The sequence below is a fragment of the Carcharodon carcharias genome, chromosome 1 (genome assembly GCF_017639515.1).
Source record: "Carcharodon carcharias isolate sCarCar2 chromosome 1, sCarCar2.pri, whole genome shotgun sequence".
Taxonomy (NCBI): domain Eukaryota; kingdom Metazoa; phylum Chordata; class Chondrichthyes; order Lamniformes; family Lamnidae; genus Carcharodon; species Carcharodon carcharias.
This window is the reverse complement of record NC_054467.1, coordinates 180,642,706-180,668,139: the sequence shown is the minus strand read 5'-3', so window position 1 is coordinate 180,668,139 and position 25,434 is coordinate 180,642,706. Positions and strand designations below refer to the sequence as shown.

Genomic DNA, 25,434 nt, shown 5'->3' with positions numbered 1-25,434 from the left:
CAAAAACAGAAAATGCTGGAAAAACTCAGTAGGTCGGACAGCGTCTGTTGAGAGAGAAACAGAGTTCACATTTCGAGTCTGTATGACCCTTCTTCAGAGCTAGAGAAGTAGAAATGTGCTCAAATTTATTTTAAGGGGGATGGAGCAGGTGAAGCTGGATAGAGGGCCAGTGATAGGTGGGGGCAAAGGAGAGACTGACAAAGATGTCATGAACAAAAAGGACAAAGGGAGTGTTACTGGTAGTGGCGAGGGCTAAAAAAGGTGCTGAGAGTGGCAAAGGTAAGAAAGCAGAATGTGATATAGCAGAACAAGGGTAAACACTCTGAAAAGAACAACATGAACAAATAATAGATGGCCCTTGTGGGGGCGGGGTGGGGGGACGAGAGGGGTAGGAGTGGGAAAAAAGGATTGAAAGTGGGATGGGGGGGAGGATTTAAAAAAGGGGTGAAGATGGGGGAGAGAGTTCATGGTCTGAAGTTGTTGAAATCAATGTTAATTCCGGAAGGCTGTAAAGTGCCTAATCGGAAGATGAGGTGCAGTCTCTCCAGTTTGCATTAGGCTTCACTGGAAAATTGCAGCAGGCCAAGGATGGACATGTGGGCATGAGAGCAGGATTGTGTGTTTAAATGACAAGCAACAGGAAGGTCTGGGTCATGCTTGCAGACAGGCCAAATGGACAATGATATAGTTCCAAGTCAGGACAGAATGAGGCTTGGGGGGGCAACTTGCATGCAGTACTGCCCTTATAGTTCTAGTGGTAGAGGTCATGTGTTTGGAAATTGTTGGTGAAGGAGATTGGTAAGGTTGCTGCAGTGCATCTTGGCGATGATACACAATGCAGACATTTGCGTCGGTGGTGGAGGGAATAAATGTTTAGTGTGATGAATGAGGTGCTGATCAAGCAGGCTGCTTTGGCTTGGATGGTGTCAAACTTAAATTTTGTTGGAGCTGCACTCATCCAGGCAAGTTTTTTTTAAATTTATTCATGGGGTGTGGGCGTCACTGACCTGGCCAGCATTTAATGTCCATTCCTAACTCCCTCGAGAAGGTGATGGTGAGACGCCTTCTTGAATGGCTTCAGTCACGTGGTGTAGGTACACCTACAGTACAGGGAGTTCCAGGATTTTGACCCAGCGACAGCAAAGGAAAGGTGATATAGTTCCAAGTCAGGATGCTGAGTGGCTTGGAGGGGAACTTCCATTTGGTGGTGTTCCCCTTTGTCTGCTGCCCTTGTCCTTCTAGATAGTAGCAGTCGTGGGCTTGAAACGTGTTCTCTAAGGAGGCTTGGTGAATTTCTGCAATGCATCTTGTAGATGGTACACACTACTGCTACTGTGCGTCAGTGGCGGAGAAAATGAATGTTTGTGCATGTGGCGCCAATCAAGCGGACTGCTTTTTCCTGGATGGTGTCAAGCTTCTAGTGTTGTTAGAGCTGCACTCATCCAGACAAGTGGACAGAATTCCATCTCACTCCTGACTTGTGCCTTGTAGGTAATGAACAGGCTTTGGGGAGTGAGGAGGTGAGTTACTCGCCACAGGATTCCTTGCCTCTGACCTGCTCTTGTAACCACAGTATTTATATGGCTAGTCCAGTTCAGTTTCTGGTTAATGGTAACCCCCAGGACATTGGTAGTGCAGGATTCAGCAATGGTAATGCCACTAAATGCCGATGGTTAGGTTCTCTTCTGCTGGAGATGGCACTTGTTGGGCGCAAAACAGGAAAAGTGGCCCAACCATGGCTAAAAAAACAAAATTAAGGATAGTATTGGATCCAAACAGTAGTTATATAAAGTTGCTGAAAAAAGTAACAAGCCTGAGGATTAGGAGCAGCTTAGCATTTGGCAAAGGAGGACCAAGAGATTGATTAAGAGGGGGAAAAAGTAGACTATGAGGGTAAACTTCTAAGGTACATAAAAGCTGACTGTAAAAGCTTCTAAGTATGCAAAGAGAAAAAGATTAGTGAAGACAAATGTACAGTCTGAAACAGGAGAATTTATAATAGAGAACAAGGACATGGCAGAGCAATTAAACAATTACTATAGTTCTGTCTTCACCGAGCAAGACACAATGACTTCCCAGAAACACTGGAGAACCAAGGGTCTAGTGAGGAGGAGGAATTGACAGAAATTAGTATTATTAAAACAATAGTGCTGGAGAAATTAATGGGACTGAAAGCCGATAAATCCCCAGGGCCTGATAATCTACATCTCAGGGTACCAAAGGAGGTGGCCATGGAAATAGTGGATGTGTTGGTTGTCATCTTCCAAAATTCTGTAGATTCTGGAACATCCTGGCAGATTGGAGGGCAGCAAATGTAATCCCACCATTTAAAAAGGAGGGAGGGAGAAAACAGTGAATCACAGACCGGCTAGTAGGGAAAATGCTAGAATCTAATATAAAGGATGTGATAACAGGACACTTAGAAAACATCAACGGGAATAGACAAAGTCAACATGGATTTATGAAAGGGAAATAATGTTTGACAAACCTACTGGAGTTTTTTTGAGGACGTAACTAGCAGAGTAGGTAAGGGAGAACCAGTGATGTGGTGTATTTTGATTTTCAGAAAGCTTTTGATAATGTTCCACATAAGAGGTTAGTGTGTAAAATTAAAGCACATGGGATTGGGGGTAATATACTGGCATGGATTGAGCATTGGTTAGCAGACAGGAAACAGAGTGGGAATAAATGAGTCTTCTGTGGCGTGGCAGACGGTGACTACTGGTGTTCCGCATTGATCAGTCCTTGGACCCTAGCTATTGGAAATATATATCAATGATTTGGATGAGGGAGCCAAATGTAATATTTCCAAATTTGCTGATGACAAAACTTGATGGGAATGTGAGCAACGAGGAGGGCATTAAGAGGCTTCAAAGTGATTTAGGCAGGTTGAGGGAACAGGCAGATGCAGTATAATGTTGATAAGTGTGAAGTTACCCACTTTGGTAAGAAAAACAGAATGTCAGAGCATTATTTAAATGGTGACAGATTGGGAAATGTTGATGTTCAAAAGGGACCTGGGTGCCCTTGTACACCAATCACTGAAAGCAAGCATGCAGGTGCAGCAGGCAGTTAAGGTGGCAAATGGTATATTGGCCTTCATTGTAAAAAGACTTGGGGACAGGAACCCCGATGTCTTATTGCAGCTGCACAGGGCCTTGGTGAGACCGCTCCTGGAGTAGTGTACGCAGTTTTGATCTCCTTACTTAACAAAGGATACACTGCCAAAGAGGAAGTGCAGCAAAGGTCCACCAGACTGATTCCTGGTATGGCAGGATTGTCATATGAGGAGAGATTGGGCTGACTAGGCCTGTATTCACTGGAGTTTAAATGAATGAGAGCAGATATCATTGAAACGTAAAATTCTGACAGGGATGGACAGATTGAATGCAGGGATGATATTTCCTCTAGTTGTTGGGTCTAGAGCAAGGGGTCACAGTCTCAGGATACATGATGGACCATTTAGGACTGAGATGAGGAGAAACTTCTCCACTCAAGAGGGTGGTGAACCTTTGGAATTCTCTACCACAGTAGGCTTTGGAGGCCAAGTCACTGAGTATATTTAAGAAGGAAATAGATAGATTTCTGGACTCTAAAGACATCAAGGAGTATGGGGAGACAGAGGGAGTATGGCGATGAGATAGAGGATGATCATATTGAATGGCAGAGCAAGCTTGAAGGGCCAAATGACCTACTCCTGCTTCTATTTGCTATGTTTCTATGAAAGTTATTTGCACTTGTCAGTGCAATCCTGGATATTGTCCAGGTCTTGCTGCACTTGGACATGGACTGCTTCAGTATTGAGTTATTGCGAATGGTGCTGAACATTGTGCAAACATCAGTGAACATTCCCAATTCTGACCTTATGATGAAGGGAAGGTCATTGATGAAGCAGAAGATAGTTGGGCCTAGGACACTACCCTGAGGAACTCCTGCAGTGATATCCTGGAACTGAGATGATTGGCCTCCAACAACCACAACCATCTTCCTTTGTGCTAGGTATGACTCCCACCAGTGGAGAGTTTTCCATGATTCGCATTGACTCCAGTTTTGCTAGGGCCCCTTGATGCCACACTCAGTCAAATGCTGCCTTGCTGTCAAGGGCAGTCACTCTCACCACACCTCTGGAGTTCAGCTCTTTTATTCATGTTTGAACCAAGGCTGTAATGAGATCAGGAACTGACAGGCCCTGGTGAAACCCAAACTGAGCATCAGTGAGCAAATTATTGCTTAGTAAACACCACTTCATAGCATTGTCGATGAACCCTTCCATCATTTTACTGATGATCAAGAGTATACTGATGGGGTGGTAATTGGCCATGTTGGATTTCTTCTGTTTTTTGTGTACAGGACATACCCAGGCAATTTTCCACATGGCCTGATAGATGCCAGTGTTGTAGCTGTACTGGAACAGCTTGACCAGGGACATGGCAAGTTCTGGAGCACAAGTCTTCAGTATTATTGCCGGAATATTGTCAAGATCCATAGCCTTTGTAATATCTAGGCCTTCAGCCGTTTTTTGATATCACATGGTGAGAACTGAATTGACAGAAGACTGGCACCTGTGATGCTGGGGACCTCTGGTGGAGGCCGAGATGGATCATCCACTCGGCTCTTCTGCCTTAAGATTGTTGCATACTTCAGTCTTATCTTTTGCGCTAATGTTCTGGGCTCCCCCATCATTGACGATGGGGATATTTGTGGAGCCTCCTCATGCAGCAAGTTGTTCAATTGTCCATCACCATTCACGACTGAATGTGGCAGGAAGGCAGGGCTTAGATCTGATCTGTTGGTTGTGGAATTGCTGAGCTCTATCACTTGTTGCTTATGCTGTTTGGCACACCAAAAGCCCTGTGTTGTAGCTACACCAGGTGCATCTCATTTTTAGATATGCCTGGTGCTGCTCCTGGCATACCCTTCTGCACTCTTTATTGAACCAGGGTTGATCCCCTGGCTTGGTGGTAATGTTAAGAGTTGGGGATCTGCTGGGCCATGAGGTTACAGATTGTGGTCGAGTACAACTCTTCTGCTGTTGATGGGCCACAGCGCCTCATGGATACCCAGTCTTGAGTTGTTAGATCTGTTCGAAATCTATCCCATTCAATATGGTGGCAGTGTCACACAAAGCGATGGAAGGTATCCTCAATTTGAAGACAGGGCTTCATCTCCACAAAGACTGTGCAGTGGTCACTCCTACCGATATTGTCATGGACAGCTACATCTGCAGCAGGCAGGTTGGTGAGGATGAGGTCAAGTGTGTTTTTCTCCTCAAGTTGGATCCCTCACCACCTGCCGCAAACCCAGTCTAGCAGCTATGTCCTTTAGGACTCGGCAAGCTCGGTTTGTAGTGGTGTTACTGAGTTACTCGGTGATGGACGTTGAAGCCCCGCACCCAGAGTGCATTCAGAACCCTTTCCATCTTCAGTGCTTCCCCTAAGTGGTGCTCAATATGAAGGGACACTGATTCATGAGCTGAGGAAGGGCTGAGAGCGGTTATCAGCAGGAGGTTTCTTTGCCCATTGTTTACCTGATGCCATGAAACTTCATGGGGTCTGGAATCAGTGTTGAAGTCTCCTACTGTACTAGCTCTATCCTACTGGTGGGACAGGACATACCAGGGATGGTGATGGTGATGTCTAGGGCATGACCTTTAAGGTATGATTCCATGAGAATGATTGTGTCCAGCTGTTGCTTGACAAGTCTGTGAGACAGCTATCCCAATTTTAGCACAAGTCCCCAGGTGTTAGTAAGGAGACTTTGCAGGGTCGACAGGGCCAAGTTTGTCGTTGCCATTTCCAGTGCCTGAGTTGATGCCAGGTCACCCCTCCAGTTTCATTCCTTATCCAATTTTCTGCACTGGTTTGTTACAACTGAGTGGCTTGCTAGGCCATTTCAGAGGGAATTTAAGAGTCAATTGCTGTGGGTCTGGAGTCATATGTAGGCCAGACCAGGTAAGGACAGCAGATTTTCTTCCCTAAAAGGACATTAGTGAACCAGGTGAGCTTTTACTACAATGGTTTTCATGGTCATCAATAGACTTTTAACCCCAGATTTTTATTGAATTCAAATTCCACAATCTGCCGTGGTAGGATTCGAACCGAGATCCCCCGACCGTTACCCTGGCTCTCTGGGTTACTAGTCCAGTGGAGAATATTCTATCACACCCTTGACTTGTGCCTTGTAGATAATGGACAGACTTTAGGAAGCAGGAGGGCGAGTTACTCACCACATAATTCCTAGCCTCTGACCTGCTCTTGCATCCAAAAGAATTTATATGATTGACTAGAAACTTAACTGAAATAATAATAAACACCCAGGGTATTGATGGTGGGAGATTTAGCAATGGTAATGCTGTTGAATGTCAAGGGGAGATGGTTAGATTCTTTTTTGTTGCTAATGGTACTGTCTGGTACTTGTGTAGCATGAATGTTACTTGTCACATATCAGCCCAAGCCTGAAAGTGGTCCAGGTTTTGCTGCATGTAGGCATGGACTGCTTCAGTATCCTTGATGCCATTGTCGGTCAAATGCTACCTTGATGTCAAGGGCAGTCACTCTCCCCTCACCTCATTTATACAGATCATCACTGGAAAATGGAATGCTTTGCAGAACAATGCATCTTTGTGGGGAAAAGTGACAAACTATCTGAAGTAGAGGAAAATTCCTAGCTATGGGATAGAGGCAATACATCAAAGGAATGATATGATATGATGGATAACTGTCAATATCTTGTTTATTTTTACCACTGCCTTTAGCAGAGAAATTCACAATGATGAAAAAGCTAACTACTTTTGGAGTAAGAAATGTGAAAGTCATTTAGCAGATGTCAGTTCACATTTGAAGTGTAAAAACAACAGTTGGCTGTATAAGCCAGTGAGTATAAGCACGGGCAGTGGGTAAATTGTTCTTTTTGAGGTAACTTCAATGATGTTTAACTACTAACTTCTGAAATTAACATTGTTATATTGTACTGCTGGTAATTTTGTGCTGGTCACAGCACAGCAAAGTCTCATGCACAGCAGCAATGGGTTATAGGCTATCAACAGATTTGTTGCTTGGGCAATGAATTGTAATTAATCATTGCTGTCCCTTGCCTTGGCTGAGTGTGGCTCATGTTCTTAGTGAAATGGAGAGAAACCAATAATCCATTCTCAATACATCTATCCTTCACCTCAATGAACAATTTGCTCAGTATTGTGAATTGACCATTTTCTATAATTAACATGATGTACAATTGCTATTAATTTTGAATGTTTTAATTCTTATTCTATTACCTTTCAATATATTCTCAGTTTTGTACTATAATACAAAACAGGATTTGCAGAGAAAATATTTATCTATGCAGTCAAAAATCAATTTCATTTTTTGAGCTGCATGACATTCATTTCATATTTCAGATGGACATCATATTCATCTCTTGAGCTTATGAATTTAATTGATAAGATCACATGGAGATATTTAATTTCTTCATTTGGATCAAGTGAAGACTGGAAGCTTATTTAATTATCTCATGATAAGAATCCTTGTAGAATTATTCAGCTAAGTTAATAGCATCGCCTTTTTAAAATGTATTTTGACTGATCACATCAGTATATAGTTACAGGGTACGTCAAAAACAAAAATCATTAAAAGCTCACTAATTTCAGAATTATCAAATTCAAACTCAAAGCTTCCTTCCTACAATCTAACACTTCAAAAAATGTAATCAATGTAGACGAGACACTGGGACTATTGTCTAACACGATCAAAACAGAGTGATACACAGACAGATGGGCAAGGGCAGGTTGCTTTCAAGCCTCACTAAAAACTGGCAGACTGGCAATCCATTGTTAACTAATTGAGTTGTGATCGTTGTAAATTAAGAAAGGAAATACATGGAAATGTGTCAAACAGTTGATTAACAAAGTGGGGCATCATCTCAGTTTGATTTACATTTTTGCCACTAGGCAACAGAAAAGGATAATTACAAAATGACAAACAAACTCTTCAGTCATGAGATATCACACTTCAGTACAACACGTCTGCCATCTCTTACCGCAAACCTTCGTACAGTCAACCTTTCAATTGCTGAGGCACTGATTTAAATAATTAGTGACTTTCATTGTTGTTTAACTTATCCAGTAGAGCTTTTATATTTTTATCCAAAATAGCTCTTTTTAAAACGTATTACGGCACATCAATATGCACACAATGGGAATTAACATACAAACTTAAAATTCAAAGATATCCTACATGTACCACTGTTCTTCGTGGGTATGTTTCCCTCCAAGGAGGACACAGACCCTCTTTGCCTTGACACATTGCTCTCTGATGATCCTTCCCAAACAAAACACCATTCCCCATCTCACCTCATGGCTAAGAGGGGAAGTAAGTGGCTTGCTCTCAGTATATGACCATCCCAATCTTAGCTGGCCACCTGGCAGTGTGTGACAGCAGCCTGTTGAGACCCTCTTCACATATCCTCTCTCAATACAAATATATTCACAGCCTCTATTTCACTCCTCTCGAAGGAGCATTGGTGAGCTTTAGAACTCAATAGAGTCAGGATTTGAATTTGTGCTTGAACTTCCACTGTGTGATAGTTGGTGCTTCAAAGTAGAAGCAACTTGCAATTATTTTTTGTGCAGGAATCAAGTCTATGATAGAGATGTACATTAACACATTTTATCTTCACGGGCGGCTTAGTAGCTTAACATGAGTTACAAGAATGTAAGAATTAGAAGCAGAAGCAGGCAATTTGGCCTCGCGAACCTGCCCCAGTCAATCACAGCAAATCTTCTACCTCAATCACGCCTTCCTGCTCTATCCCCTTTTCTCTTGATTCTCTTAGTATCCAAAAATCTGCCGGATCTCTGACTTTAATTTTTTTTAAAATTTGTTCATGGGTGTCGCTAGAAAGATGGGCATGTGTTCACCATCAGTAATTGCCCTTGAGAAGCTGGTGAGCTGCCTTCCTGAACCGTTGCAGTCCATGTGGTGTAGGTATGCCCACAGTGCTATGAGCGAAAGAGTACCAGGATTTTAACTCAATGACAGTGAAAGAACAGTGATAAGTTTCCAAGTTTGTATGTGTTTCTGTTCCAATGCACCTGCTGCCTCTGTCCTTCTAGGTGGTACAGGTCGCGGGTTTGGAAAGCGCTGTCGAAGGAGCCTTGGCAAATTGCTACAATGCATCGACACTGCTGCTACAAATGTGCCAATGGTGGAGGTAGTGAATATTTAAGGTAGTGGATGGGGTGATGATCAAGCAAGCTGCTCTGACCTGGATGGTGTTGAGATTCTTGAATACTGTTTTTGTTACACTCATCCAGACAAGTGGAAAGTATTCCATCACACTCCTGACGTGTGGCTTGTAAATGTTGGATAGACTTTGAGAAGTCAGATGAGTTACTCTCCACAGACTTCCAAGTCTCTGACCTGTCATGGTCACAGTATTTGTATGGCTGATCCAGTTCAGCTTCTAGTCAATGGTAACCCCCCAGTATGTTGCTACTGGGGGATTCAGTGATGGTAATTCTATTGAATGTCAAGGGCAGGTGGTTAGATTCTCTTTTGTTGGAGGTGGTCATTGCCTGGCACTTGTGTGGCATGCACCTTACTTGCCATTTATCAGCCCAAGCCATAATGTTGTCCAGATCTTGCTGCATGCAGGCACAGGCTGCTTCAACATCTGAGGAGCTGCAAATGTTCCTGAAATCTGTGCAGTCAGCAAACATGCTCACTTCTGATCTTATGATGGAGGAATGGTCAGTGATGAAGCAGTTGAAAATGGTTGGGCCTAGGACACTACCCTGTGTCCCTTAGAAATCTGTTCCAATACAGCTACAACACTGACATATATCTGGCAATTTTCCACATTTTCTGGTATGTCTTGTCCACTAAAAGCAAGGACAATTGACAATTAACATGGACAATTCTCACCCAGTTTACTCTCAAAGTAATGAAAGATTCATTGACAGTGCTGTCAATCAGCACTTAGTCAGCAACAACCTGCTAACCGATACAGTTTAGGTTCTGGAAGGGCCACTTGACCCAGACTTCATTACAGCCTTAGTCCAAAAATGGATAAGAGAACTGAATGCTAAATGTGTGGTGAGAGTGACTGCTCTTGAAATCAAGCAGTTTTTGACTGAATGTGGCATCAAGGAGCCCTAGTAAAATTGAAATCAATGGGAATCAAGGGGAAAGCTCTCCATTGTTTGGAGTCATAACTATCCTGAGGAACTCCAGCAACAATGCCCTGGGACTGAGATGGCTGGCCTCCAACGACTGCAACAATCTTCCTTTGTGTTATTTATATTTAAGTGATGAAGGATGGAATCGGAGGCTAATCTTTACATGCCTTATAAGCTTTTATTTACAGAGACACACATTACAAACATGCATTGCTGAACTCAACAACCACAGTTTCAATCTGTCCCCATTGATAGGAGCGCTGGTGTATCCCCAGTCAATGCCCACCACCTTAACGTAAGTAAGCACTCAATTACTTTACAATTAACATCAATCACCTTAAACATTCACTACCTCTACCATCAGCACGTCCAGGCTGCAGCGTGTACAATCTCGAAGATGTACTGCTGCAGCAATTTGTCAAGGATTCTTAGGCAGCACCTCCCAAACCCATGACCTCTTCTATCTAGGACGACAAGGGCAGCAGACACATGGGAACATCACCACTTCCAAGTTCCCCTCCAAGTCACACATCATCCAGACTTGGCAATATGTTCCATCACTGTCACCAGGTCAAGATCCTGGCACTCTCTCCCTAACAGCATTGTGAAAGTATCTTCATCACACTGAATGCTGTGATTCAGGATGGCGGCTAACCTTCTCAAGGGCATTTAGGGTGGGGCAATAAATTTTGGCCTTGCCAGCAATGCCCACATCATAAAGAATTTTTGGGCAAGTTATTGTGGAATTCCAATAAACCTATGGTAGAATTAACTATAACAAAGTTTATTTATTTAAAAACGTTTTTTGTATCAGATTAATTTCAAGTTATTCCATGTTGCCTTAAGCTGTTTCTAAAGGAAAGCATAGTGCCTTTGTACTGCAAACAAACCCTCAATTTTAGTAATGCTGGTTGGTCTGAGGCCCTATTTCCACTCCTCACATGCTAGACAACTCTAGCATCTGAACTGGCAGTCTACATGGTATACTACTATTCTCCTCTTTAACACACAGCACCCCAGCGAAACTATTATTCGATATAATGCCTATTTTGTTTCTCCTAAGCTGCAAATACACACTTATCAGCCTCTTGGTATGATCAAGGCATTGCAAATCAAGACTCGCTCATTGTTTCCCCACTAGAACTTATTTTTTGCACAGGAAGTCAAAACTAATGCAAATCTTGGGTTACCCAATCATTACTGTGTACACAGTCTTTTCTCCTACAAGGTACGACGCTATGCATTTCGGTTCTTCATCTACTCTTCTCAAATAAAAATAGCTTCCACTAAACAGTGTTTGGTTGGGACTCTACAGAAGTTCTTTAATGCTGGAGTAACAAGTATTTTTGTCACTCAGAACCCACTTGTTTCTTATTTAAATGGTAGCTAGTTTAAACTGCAAAGTGGTCCCTGGTCAGGATTTTTAAAAAAAGTTTGAAGATTACCATTAGTAATAAGAAAAAAATATATATACTCTGAGATAGGAGTTTGAGGAAAGACTCAAGAAAGCATTTCTATGCTGCAAAATATAATTGTTAGTAATCCAATGTATAATTTGTTTAAATTACACATACCTCCAAGTTCTTTCACATTGAGGATTGCATTCTGGAATGGAACAGCTTTAATACTAAAACCTGAAGATGTGAAAAACAAAGAAAACGTGCCTTAAAATGGGGAAAAAGGCATAGACAGTAAAATATGAATTTAGTTTCAAAGACAAGAATCAAATTTTGTTTTAATTAATAAAGGTGCTTCAGTGTTCAGGAATGGAAAATATTTTTACTTCTGACACCCAGTGTCAGCAACCTGTTCAATTCTAACCTCAAAGTCTGGCATGGTCATGAATATCTAACATTTCCATTTCTCACCACAGAAAGGTTTTATGGTCATTCTGAATGATCCTGCCAAATTAGTTATAGCTTGAAGCAGCTCTTTGAAATGGACTTAAAACTCTAGCAATATTTCCAATGAAGAGCCTCATTTAAGTGGGAGATCGTGTCAGGAATCAAAGCGAGAGTGAGATAGTTTTCTATCGAATTTGCACTTCCCGTCATCCAAGGCTTCATTCTGAACTTTTCACAGCCTAACAATTTTTTTTTCTTCATTCATGGGATGTGGGCTTTGTTAGCTGGGCCAGCATTTATTGTCCATCCCTAGTTGCCATTGAGAATGAACCGCTGCAAACCATGTGGTGTAGGTACACCCACAGTGCTGTTAGGGAGGGAGTTTCAGGATTTTGACCCAGTGACAATGGAGGAACGGTGATATATTTCCAAGTCAGGACAGCGAGTGATTTGGAGGGGAACTTACAGGCGGTAGTGTTCCCAACTATCTGCTGCTCTTGTCCAGTTAGATGGTAGTGGTCATGGGTTTGGAAGGGGCTGTCTAAGGAGCTTTGGTGAATTCCTGTCGTGCATCGTGTAGATGGTACACACTGCTGCTACTGTGAATCAGTGGTGGAGGGAGTCAATGTTTGTGGATGTGGTGCCAATCAAGCAGGCTGCATTGTCCTGGACAGTGTCAAGCTTCTTGAGCACTGTGGGAGATGCACTCATCCAGGCAAGTGGGCAGTATTCCATCACACTCCTGACTTGTGCCTTGTAGGTGGTGGGCAGACTTTGGGGAGTGAGGAGGCGAGTTACTCATCACAGGATTCCTAGCCTCTGACCTGATCTTGTAGCCACAGTATTTATATGGTTAGTCCAGTTCAGTTTCTGGTCAATGCTAACCCCCAGGATGTTGATAGTGGGGGATTCAGTGATGGTAACGCTATTGAACATCAAGGAGCGATGGCTAAATTCTCTCTTGTTGGAGATAGTCATTGCCTGACACTCGTGTGGCACGAATGTTACTTGCCACTTATCATTGTCCAGGTCTTGCTGCATTTGGATGTGGGCTGCTTCAGTATCTGAGAAGTCGCAAATGGTGCTGACTATTGTACAATCAGCAGCAAACACCCCACTCCTGACCTTATGACGCAAGGAATGTCATTGATGAAGCGGCTGAAGATGGTTGGGCCGTGAACAATACCCTGAAGAACTCCTGCAGTGATGTCCAGGAGCTGAGATGACTGACCTCCAACAACCACAACCATCTTTCTTTGTGCCAGGTTTGAATCCAACCAGCGGAGAGTGATCCCCTCAATTCCCACTGACCAGTTTTGCTAGGGCTCCTTGATGCCACACTCGGTCAAATGCAGTCCTGATGTTAAGGGCAGTCACTCTCACATCACCCAATTAACTCAGGTTTATTCTCAGTCATAGTGAAAGGCAATTGCAAACATTCTGTTCATAAGGTTGTGTAAAGAGTATTTGCCCTCATTGAATTTTCAAATAAGGGAGAAGGAAACCTAGTGACAGGGAGATACTAAATAGAGGACCTGGTGGTGATGGTGTTACAGATCACTCAGTAATTCAGAGTTGCACTTTCACATGCATGCTGTCGTCTGGAGCTATGGATAACGATGGTTTAGGATCTAACTTTCTTTCCATCGGATGGCTGACCAGGAATTTCTCCTGCTCTTACTGCCTGCTATTAGCATGTGTTGGAAGAATTTGCAGGTTGATAATCAACCTGTTTGGCTGTGTTATGAACACATCAGCCTTGGCCACCAAGTCCTTGGGTGGGACTTGAACCTGGAGCTTCTGATTCAGAGGCAGGGATACTACCCAACTGCGCCACAAGACCTCCAAAAGGACCTGGACATCAGGCAAAAAAGCCTACAAGCAAGTGGAGTGAAGATGATTTGATACAGTGAACTTTGAGATGCCTAGGATTGGCCTAAGAAAGATCAATTAACTAAATTGCTTTAAGGACAGGTTTTGCAGATTCCAAAGTGATAATAAAGCAATAATCAGTAAGAAAAAGTTTAACAGAAGCAATCAATATAATTTAATTTGGGCTCAATTAATCTATGAAATCTTGAAGTACATCAGCCACTTGACAAGCAGAAAATTGACTTTCATAACATCGACCTCAGCTGATACTTTTCAGGTTTCCGCATCCTCTTTCAGTGCATCAAAACATATTTGCATGTGAATAATGGCTTGCCTCCTAAAGTTATCACCAGGTGATTAAGTGTACACTTCAGCTTCAGTTCCATTCAGTTCACATTACCCACTGGAATATCTGTGGATGTTTACATTTAGGTCACCTTTCTGCTGCACAGTCACCATTTTGGCAATGGCAATATTAACTAAATGATCCAATTTTAAAAGGGGTGTAGGGTTAGAGACACCTGGGGGTATATGTACATAAATTCTTTATTCTTTCATGGGATGTGAGCCTCGTTGTCAAGGCCAGCATTTGTTGCCCACTCCTAATTGCTCTTGAACTGAGTGGCTTGCTAGGGCATTTCAGAGGGCAGTTAAGAGTCAACCACATTGCTGTAGGTCTGGAGCCACAAACAGGCCAGGTAAGCATGGCAGATTTCCTTCCCTAAATGATATTAACAAACCAAATGGGTTTTTATGACAATCTATGATAGTTTCATGGCCACCATTACTCAGATTAGCTTTATATTCCAGATTTATTAACTGTATTCAAATTCCACCAGCTGTCATGGTGGACCCATGTCCCCAGTGAATTAGACTGGGTCTCTGGATTACTCATTCAGTAACATTGCCACCATCTCCCTCTGAACACAAATCTTTGAAGGTAGCATGATAATGTGCTCACAGAGAATAACTTGTATTTCATGTGACTTTAAACTGAACTAATTTAGCAGAGCGAAGTGGAAGCAACAAGTTGAAGTAGTAAGGAGGAAAGCAAAAGGGACAATGTTTATACAAAGGTAAAATGAAAAAAAAAATGAGCAGAGTGTCACATCTTGAGGAAGAAAGGGTTCTAGAGACTTAAAGACAGTGCAAAACCATTACATCTTAAAAGGTCTACTTAAACAGATGACTAGCACAGGCAAATAATTTTTACCTTGCAAATAATGTTTACTTTTGCTTTCAGGCAGAGTTCAATTTACATGACTACATTTTACACAAATGCTTAGATATTACCTGTTGTGGGGATGATGCTATCTGTGCTCTCGCTACAAAGTTGTGTGAGCAGGCTTGACTTGCCAGATCCTGTAAGGCCTACACAAACAACATCGTATTCAGTGCGTGGCGATGGGGGCCCTTTGCAGCAGAAAGCTCTGAAACACTATGGAAAAGAAGAACATTATTAACCTTTGTTGATTTGGACAACTGGATTCTGACATCTAGAGCAAATGTGGCCATCTTAAATTAAGGCGTTAAATACATCAGTGTTCACTAGTTTATACATATTTGTACAGTCATGTTCGTCAACTTGTGTACACTTTTCCAACATAGTGTATACAACTAAAAAATACTGTTATCCACATTTACAATACAAGCTGCTTATGTAAAATAGTTACATTTTAATTACATCCTTCTGCCTGTAATGCCATTGCATCACTTCAGTTTTGCATCTCCCATCTGTTCAGCCTATAGAGAAACTCTTGTACTTTAACTAACTCCATTCTTCTGCTTCTCAAATTCCATCCCCCAGCCCCACTAAATTGGACCAGCATAACCAGATGACTCCCCAGGGATCAAGTAACAGATACAAATGCAATGTTCTGTCTACCTTTTCTTCAACGCTCCAGCCAAATTGACTGACTTTTGCCATTGGTTCTTCTCTACAATGTCAACTTAATTCAGTTGGTAGCATTTTCATGACTGTGCCACCAAGAACACCAATTTACTTAATACAGTGCTTGTAACATTCCAAGGTCCTTTGCAGGGGTGCTATCAAACAAAATTGGACACTGAGCCACAAAAGGAGATATTAGGGCAGGGTGACCAAAAGCTTGGTCAAAGAGATAGGTTTTAAAGAGTATCTTAAAGGAGGAGAGAGAGGTAGAGAGGCAGAGAAATTAATGGAAGAAATTCCACAGCTAAAGGTCTAGTCAGCTGAAAGCACAGATACCAACAATGTAAAACAATGAAATTCAGGAATGCGCAAGAGGCAAGAATTGGAGGAGCACAGAGATCTGAGATTTGTCGGACTGGAGAAAGTTAGAGCTGAGAAGGAGCAAGGCCATGGAGATATCTGAAAACAAGGTGGGGGCGCGAGGGCTAGGGGAAGAAAAGAAACCATTGTAGGAGATTCTCTGGTTACAACTGGACAGATAAGAACCAGGCAAGCACATTGCTATCCAACTGGTTAACTGAGATGCTGAGAGAGACGGTGTAGTCCAAGGCTACAAACAGGATAAGAAGAACAACGAGAGCATGACAAGGATGAGGAGGGATAGTGTACTCTGGCTGGCGAGAAAGAATGTATTTGCTGATTTTGGTGAAGGCTGTAACAGGAACAGAAACCCGATTTTGAGGTATCAAAAAAGGTGTTGCTTCAAACCATTCAAGGTACATGTTATATCTTTATTAGAAAACAGCCATGTCATTGGAGACAATTTTTCTAGGTAATGGCTACACCAAGACTGTGGGAAACAATATGTTAATATTTAAATCGCAGTGCTTTTAAATATCCATGTCTCATTCAATCGTTTCATCACTTCCCTGCACATCAAGTTATCAATTTATTGCCAGAACAAACTTGCAGATACCAACTGCCCTCTCTTACCCAACACCAGCAAAATCAGATCACCAAATCATCAGGGTTCAAAATACATGGGGACAGTGGGTGAATTTGCCCTGGAAACCACGCAAATAGCTCTTGAGAACTCAAAACGTTCGCCCTCGTGTATTTTGATTGGAGAAACAACAGACACAAGAGCCACTCTTCCAATCACAGTTTCTGTCTTTCCCATGTGGCTGCTCTGGCTCCTCCAATCACATTGCCCTCCTTCATGCTTTTTTTCTGATCTTGTCCTTTTATCTTGTTGGGGTACCTGGTTTTTTTGGCCATGGTCGTGGTGATAATGTCACTGGAATAGTAATCCAGAGGTCCGGGTTAATGCTCTGGAGACATCAGTTCAAATCCAACAATGACAGCTGGTGGAGTTTAAATTAAATTAATATGAAACTAATCTCAGTAATGGTGCCATGAAGCTATCATTGATTGTCATAAAAACCTATCTGGTTCACCAACATCCTTCAGGGAAGGAAATCTGCCATCCTTCCCTGGTCAGGCCTACATATGGCTCCAGACACACAGCAATATAGTTGACTCTTAAATGCCCTCTGAAATGTCCTATCAAGCCACTCAGTTCAAGGGAAATTAGGAGTGGGCAACAAATTCTAGCCTTGCAAGTGTTGCCCACATCCCATGAAAGAATAAAAACACAGATGTTGGGCAAACGCCACCCTGGGCTATGCTAAAACCTCCCAGCAGCCTGGCGAGCTCTTCATTGTTGCAGATGGTAGGTTGCACTTGGCAAGGGATAATGCAGGTCTTCTTATCCTGGGCTATGTTGCCACCCAGCTCCAGGAACTCAACTGCGGTCAGGTAGACGGGCGCTCCGGTGTCAACATGCTCCACAGTAACTTTTACTTAGTAGCCGGTGGATGCAGCTGACAGGAAACTGAAGACTGACCTTGAAGCAGGTCTTGCCTTTGGTCTAAGCAGGAGCCAACTGCTGGGGCTACTGCCAATTCTGTGTTCTCTGTCCTGTGCTTGATCCTCTGCTGGTGGAGGCTCACTAGGCCCCAGCTCTGGGCCCCAGGGATCCACCTATAACTGTCCGGGCCAGCCTTCACCTGGGATGGATTTATACCTTGGAAGCAGCTGGCACTGGTGGGCAGCAGCCCAGACTGTGTGTGTCTTCCTCCTACTCCAGTGGGGGGTGGTGAGAGGTGGTACAGCATTATCTTGCTGTTCAGTTTTATTTAATCTGTTCAATAACTTGGTACTTTGAAATGATACTTCTAACAAAGGTGTCATAAACCAGGATGGAGTTGCAAGGATATTATTTATCCTGCACAGTGAGGAAACACTCATCTAAGTTGTCGGTGAAGCTCAGTTGGCTTACAATTAAAATTCTTTATTAGATTACGACATTGGCTCATTCCTTATGTTAAGCTTTTTTTGTAAATTTACACCCATGCTCTTTCTCTGCAATTTGTTTCATTGCTTCAAATAGCTGGAATTTGAGATGCTTCTGATCTTAGTTTATTATTGTAAATTGGCAAATTGTAATTAGAATCCAAATTTGAAAGGAAATATCAAAGAATTAAGGAAAAATAGTATCCTGAACATCTTGTGTGAAAATGAAAAGTAGTCCCCGAAACTCAAAAAGTAGCCCGAGAAAATCTCAAGAGGAGGCCTAGAGAAAAAAAATATTTTGACTCCTGCAGGTCACTCATCTCAAATACAACTTACAGGATCTCGTGTGCTCATGCATTTGACAATGCAGCAGTAATTATGCTTCAAAAGTAATATCTATGTCAAATGCATTGGGACACCCAAAGAATACAACAAGGTGCTATATAAGTGTGCATTCTTTCATTCTTGAAAGCTTGTCTTGTTAAGTAGTAACTCTTTCGAGTACAAACACATTTCCATCTGTTCCTATTCAGATGAAGTTACATTGTTTCATAGTTTGCCATTGTGAGATTTGAACTCTTGATCTTGGGGTTACAAGCCCAGTACCATAACCACTTAGCTATTTAGGCCAAGCCTTATATTCACAGAGTAAATTGCATCTCAAATTGTTGAAAGTGCTTTTGGAGAAATCTTGAACCTCATTTTTAAAGTTACTGCCAACTTTTACTCTACTTATTTTAATCTGGCTATGGGCACAAAGTTGAAATGCGACACTGTTGATGTCGCCTGTATAAATCCTATAAAGGCTGTGTGAATCCCGTTGGCTTGTTAAGTAACCAGACCTTTTGTTTTATTGTTCAACAGTAAATAAAAAATGTGTAAAAAATCTCAGTGGAGTACAGTACAGAATAGGATTCAATGGTTTAATTTAAAGATTACGGAAAGAAACAGAACTGTAATGTGCTCCATTCACAAAGCTCATCACCTTAAACGTTGACTCAAGTACAGTGGCAACAGTGCACATCATCTACAAGATGCTCTGCAGCAACTCACCAAGGCTCTTTCGACAGCACCCTCCAAACCTGTGACCTCTACCAAGTGGAAAAACAAGGGCAACAGACACATGGGAGCATCATCACCTCCAATACAACACACCATCCTGATTTGGAAATACATCGCCGTTCCTTCACAGTCACTGGGTCAAAACTCTGGAACTTCCTTCCTAATAGCACTGCGGATATACCTACACCACATGGACTGCAGGGGTTCAAAAAGGCAGCTCACCACCACCTTCTCAAAGGCAATCAGGAATGGGCAACAAATACTGGTCTAGCCAGCGACACTTGCTTCCTGTGAAAGAGCAATTAAATAACACTTCTATTTATTCATATAACCATGAAAACAAACAAACTCTTTCCGACTATCCTTATTTGCCCAAAAGTTTTTGTAATCAGCTGTCATTGCTACGAAGGTGGATGCCACTATTGGATGGAAGTTAAACAAGGTCTTGATAGTCAGTAATGTTACACAGCTGTCAGCTTTGCAAGGAGTACCTGAATATAACTCCACCTTCTATAATATTCAAACAGTGAATCCAAAAATATAGCCCATTTCATTTTCAGCGTCACTTCAGAATGGCAGCAGGTATTCCAGAATGGTCCTTGGCCTAATTTATGATTATATTCTTTTACTGTAATAGCAACATCAGTTGGTGAGACATGAAAGATGAGTGTGGGAAGATTCCTACAATTCACTCATTTCATCTTTCTCCATTAGTGACACTCCTCCAGTTACCAACTGTATAACAGGCCTTTCCTAGGACACCAGGAAATACTTTCTGTTGAGCACACTATGGTCATCTATCTGAAACATTGGAAAAGAGGTAGATCTTGCAATGGTGCTGAGCTTTCAATGTTGTTGAAACTGCACTCATCCAAGCAAGGCACTCTACACTTGTGCCATGTAGATGGTGAGTAAATTTTGGGAAGTCAGGTGATGAGTTACTCACCACAGAATACACAGCCTCTGACCTGCTCCTGCAACACCAGTATGTGTGTGGCTGGTCCAGTTAAGTTTCTGGTGAATGATAACCCTCAGCATATTGATAGTAGGAGATTCAGCAATGGTAATGCAGTTGAATGTCAAGGGGGCTAGTCAAACAATCTCTTTTTGGAGATGGTCATGGCCTAGCACTTAAGTGGTAAATGATAGTTGTGGTAAATGAGTTATGTCACACATCAGCTGGATCCTGAATATTGTCAGGTCTTGCTGCATGTCAGCACTGATGGCTTCATTATCTGGGTTGAAATGCACAGTATTCAGTTTCAACCATCAGTGAAAATCCCCACTTCTGACCTTATGATATAGCAAAGAACATTGATGAAGCAGCTGAAGATGGTTGGGCCGAGGGCACTACCTTGAGGAACACCTGCAGCAATATCCTGGGGCTAAGAGGACTGGTCTCCAATAACCACAACTACCTTCCTTTGTGCTGGAAATGACTCTAAACAGCAGAGAATCTTCCCTGATTCCCGAGGTTTGAATTTTACAAGGGCTCCTTGATATCAAGCCTGGTTAAATACTGTGGACACTCTCACCTCTGGAATTCAGCTCTTTTGCCCATGTGTGGACCAAAGCTGTAATGAGGTCAGGAGTGAAGTGGTCCTGGCCAAACTGAACATTGGTAGCAGGTTGTTGCTGTTTGATAGCACTGTTGATAATTGAGAGGATAGATTGAATTTTACTAGCTTTCTTTCAAAAGGACATACCCAAGCAACTTCTACTCTGTTGGGTAGATGCCAGTGTTGTAGCTGTGTCAGGACGGTCTGGCTGGAGGCATGGCTAGTTTTGCAGCATAAGCCTTCAACACTCTAAGTGGGATGTTGTTGGGCCCAAAGCATTTGTCGTATTCAGCGATGAATCATCCACTCAACTTGACTAGATGGAGGTGCTGCCAATTATTCAGCCTCGTCTTTTGTAGTGACATGCTGGGCTCCACCATCATAGATAATTGGGGATGCTTGTGTAGCCGCCTCTTCTGTTAGTTACATAATTGTGCACCACCATTCAAGACTGAATGTGGCAGGACTGATCTGATCGTTGATTTTTGAATACTTAGCAGTCTATAGCATGGCTATAAATGTATGTTTTAGCTTCATCTCATTTTTAGGTACACCTTGTAATAGTCTCTTACAATGCTTACTGACCCAGGATTAGTCCCCTGGTTTGATGGCAGAGTGAGGGATATGCTGGGCCATGAGGTTACAGATTGTGGTGAAAAACAATTCTGCTGCTGCTGTCCTTCATGTATGCCTAGTTTTGAGCTGTTACATCTGTTTTGAATTCTATCCCATTTAGCACAGTGGTAGCACTACATAACATGGAGAATGCCCTCATTCTGAAGGCAGGACTTTGTCTCTACAAAAACTGTGTAGTGTCACTCTTGGTGATATTATCATGGATAGATGCATCTGCAGCAGGTAGATAGAAGAGGATGAGGATTTGCCCTGTGTGTTAGCTCTCTCAACCTGTACCACCAGAACTACCCAGGAGTGGTGCAACCAAACTATTCTTGATTATAAACGTTTTAGTCCTCCACCCAGAGTACATTCTGTACTGATGCTGCCCTCAGTGTTTCTTCCATGTGGTGGGCCATCTGGAAGAGTACTGATCCATTGGTTGAGGGAAGGTAAAGATGGAAATCAGGAGGTTTACTTGATCTGATGCTGAGAGACTTCATGAGGACACCCAAGGCCACTCCCTCCTTATCGTGGGCCTGTCTTGCTGATGAGACAGGCCATACACAGGAATGATGATGATGATGAAGGATTGTGCAATATTAGCTGAACAGCTTAATTCTTGCTGCCATTTGACTAGTCTGTGGGACAGCTCTCCCAATTTTGGCACAACTCCCTAGATGTTAGTCAGGAGGATTTTTCAGGGTTGACAGGGCTGGGTGTACCTTTGTCATGTCCAATGTCTAAGGCAATCCCAAACCAGATTTTTTTAATTTTATAGCATTTTGATACAACAGGCAACTTCAGAGGGAAGTTAAGAGTCAACACATTGCTGTGGACATGGAGTCACATAAAGCCCAGATTGGGTAACAGCAGCAAATTTCCTTTCCTAAAGAACATCAGTGAACCAGATGGATTTTAATGACAATCCTGTAGCTTCATGCTTACCATTACTGGTACTAGCCTTTTTATTCCTGACTTAATTAATTCACTAAATTCATATTCCCCAGCTGCTGAGGCGGGATTTGAACTTTTCTCCAGATCACTAATCCACCAACATAAACACTATGCTACTGTACTCTATGTTCAAGACAAAGGAAGGATTGAGGTACAAATGAGGCCAAATCAAGAGAGTTAGGTTTATTGGACAAAATTAGCTTTGTCTGTTCCTTGGGAAGCTGGGCAAGTTCCAAAAGCAATCTTGCCTTGTCGTCTTATTCTGCATTAATAGTCACTTCATCTTGATCACATACTGGAGTATTCACAATGTGTGTGTCATAATTAGTTAGGGGAAGCAAAGTCCAAGATTAGAGCCTCAAAGATAGCTTCAGGAAATAATCTGCACGTTCCTTATATGTAAATTTGATCTGTAAAGCTCATGAGTGTGTTGAAAATGGCAATCATTTGGGATTGTCAGCTCCTTCTGTTTTAAGCCAAATTCTGTAGTATAGCTCTTAGTTTTGTACTGCTTCATCTGAGCTATTTCCAGTGATCTCATTAAAAAACATTTGAAAGCCATATAGGCTAGTAGATTTCCTCTTAGCACTGCCCTGGCACTCTGACAAAAGCATCATGAATTTTGTAGTTTAGGATTACACATGGTAAAAATGCTAGTTGTGTGTGAATGAAAGAAAAAAAGAAACAATTTGTCCAACACAGATACATGGTTTCCAATGTTTTATAATACTTTCCAGTCTAAAACACAAAACAACCTTTGAACACCCGGGCAAAGCACCAACAAGGATGTTTTGTCAAACTAAAATAGTTAATGGCAGTAATGTAGAACTTGGAATGATGACAGATACCCGAGTCGGTTTAGTAAATAAAAATAGAATCTCAGTAGATTCATAATGGATTGGTTAATCCTTTCAAGTTTTAAGTCTATAATTGTCCTTTCAACAAAATAAAGGACATTTCAAAACCATTGTTGTGCTACTTCACCATTATCTAATTGTACCTCTCAATTACATCAATATCTCATTTTATTTATTGCAAGGTTACTCATTATATTCACCACGACCAATTGTATAATTGCGAACCTATGCCATACCCATCAACATGAGTTCACCTCACTAGGGATCTACTGGCTGTTGTAGGATTTCCACCTCATCAGCATATTTTCCTACTTCCTTTTGGAGTATAGCAAACATGGATGGGGTGAAGTACTGTGAAAGCATGGCCTTTCCAATATTCACAATATCATTAAACACCAGCTATCAAACTGCAAATCTTGTAGACTCTCAGTAGCTTTATGAATTTCAGGTAAACCTGGTTCCATTATGTTATTTTACTTTCTTTACCTGGAGAATGAAAGAAAGCAAAACCTTAACAGCTGTACTTGCATCTGAAGCAAAGTGAAATAAAAAAAGAGAAAAGGTATCAAAATTTAGAGATAGCGGGGAAGAGGGGCAAAAACACAAGGAAGAAAGAGAATGAGCGAGGAAGGAAAATTGAGTCAAACAGAGCAGGAGAAAGAGTAGAGTGAGCGAGAAATTGAAGAGACAGGGTGAGAGGGAGAGAGAAAGCAAGCATGTGCACACACAAGTGAATTTACAATTTGGACTTGCTGGTCAACAATTCTCTCTCCTTGTTATCTGAAGGGCAAAGTTGCATTTGCAGTTTTGCATATTAATTAAAATAATCCATTAAGGGCAGTTTGTACCAGCAATACCGTATACAAAATTTAATTGCAACATAAGTGAAATTTCAGCCCACCATTTTAAAAGTGAAAACTGCAAGTATATTACTGTTATCTCTTTTCTACATGCTCCCAAATGATACACTTCTTGATCTCTGGCTCATTATTCCAGTCTAGTAACCTGTTAAGGTGTCCAACAGATGTCTACAATGATTTACAGCTGCCAATGCAGTTGGTTGCTAACTACTTATCTGTCAACAAAAGAACATGCTTAATTTGTTTTTTTGTGCAACTAAGGAACATCTTGCACTGAAGTATAGAAGTACTCTGAGGAAAAATCTACACTGGTTTTATTCTAGCTAGTGCCTTGCAAAGGACAAACAATACAATTAATGAATCATTATTTCTCCAGTTTACTCCCCTTCTTTAGTAAAAGTAAAATACTGCAGATGCCGGAAATCTGAAATAAAAACTAAATGCTGGAAAGAGTAGTCATATGGATTCAAAACGTTAACGCAGTTTCTCTCTCCACAGATGCTGCCAGACCGGAGTTTTTCCAGCATTTACTCCTCTTTCCTGAAGGCAGTAGCATGAGTGTCATCCTCCAATCTTTAAAAATATTAACTACATTTCATACAGGAAAAGAGGCCGTGAGTACTCGCAAAATATTTGACCAGAGGCAATCGCAGCTGAGCCCAGTTACACCCTCACCCAACCATATTATATCATGTACAATAAACATGAATAAATGTATTGACATAAATATGTAATTTATCTGCACTATACTAGATGCCAACTCAAATTTCCCCTCTTCCACTGCCACCTCCCACCCACGTCATCTTAGGCACATGGAGACCAATTACAACAGCCCTATAAGTTACACAGCTAATGTCCTGATAATCAGTAAAAGTAGAGATCAAAACTTAATTCTTACTCATCTCTACGGTTAAGTATTAAGATGCCATTTTTACGTCCTCTTTGCAGCAATTAAAAACAGAACAATTTCCTGTGGTTGGCTTCTCACACAATTTTTTTTTGTTGTGCGCAGTTTCCCAACTTTTTACAGGACAGGAACGCTGACATGATGTCTAAATGTCTTGCCAGACGACATGACCCTAAATCTCGAGGTCCCCTGTGCATTCAACGAGGCAGATACTTGAATATCTCAATCAACACCTTGTAGATTTATTTTTAAACACTACCTCTTCTTTTCAAATGACTTTTAATGTACAGACACAAAGGTAACAAGGTAGGAAGCCATAAACTTGCAATACAACAGCCCAAATTTACTTATTGCAATCACCTGTCACTGTTCACCATTATTACAACTGTAAAACTGATAGCAGCTTTAGGCATCCTCACATGCAGTTGAACATGGAAATCCAGAAGGTAGTAGCGATTCCCTGCTCTGCCATAGGGTGTGG

General features: G+C 41.8%; 1 protein-coding gene across 5 annotated transcripts in view; it reads right to left on the bottom strand.

Annotated features, from left to right (window-relative positions):
* LOC121278163 (ADP-ribosylation factor-like protein 15) overlaps nt 1–25,434 on the bottom strand; it is a 313,198-nt gene that overhangs the window by 166,737 nt on the left and 121,027 nt on the right. For all 5 annotated transcript variants that reach the window (XR_005943066.1, XR_005943067.1, XM_041188317.1 and 2 more), the window contains exons 2-3: nt 15,184–15,328; nt 11,749–11,808 (exon numbers count right to left, since the gene is read on the bottom strand). Coding sequence is in view for 3 of the 5 variants with exons in the window: in XM_041188317.1 (XP_041044251.1) it covers nt 11,749–11,808; nt 15,184–15,328 (205 nt within the window). In the remaining 2 variants the exon portion in view is untranslated. The remainder of the gene's footprint in view (nt 1–11,748; nt 11,809–15,183; nt 15,329–25,434) is intronic.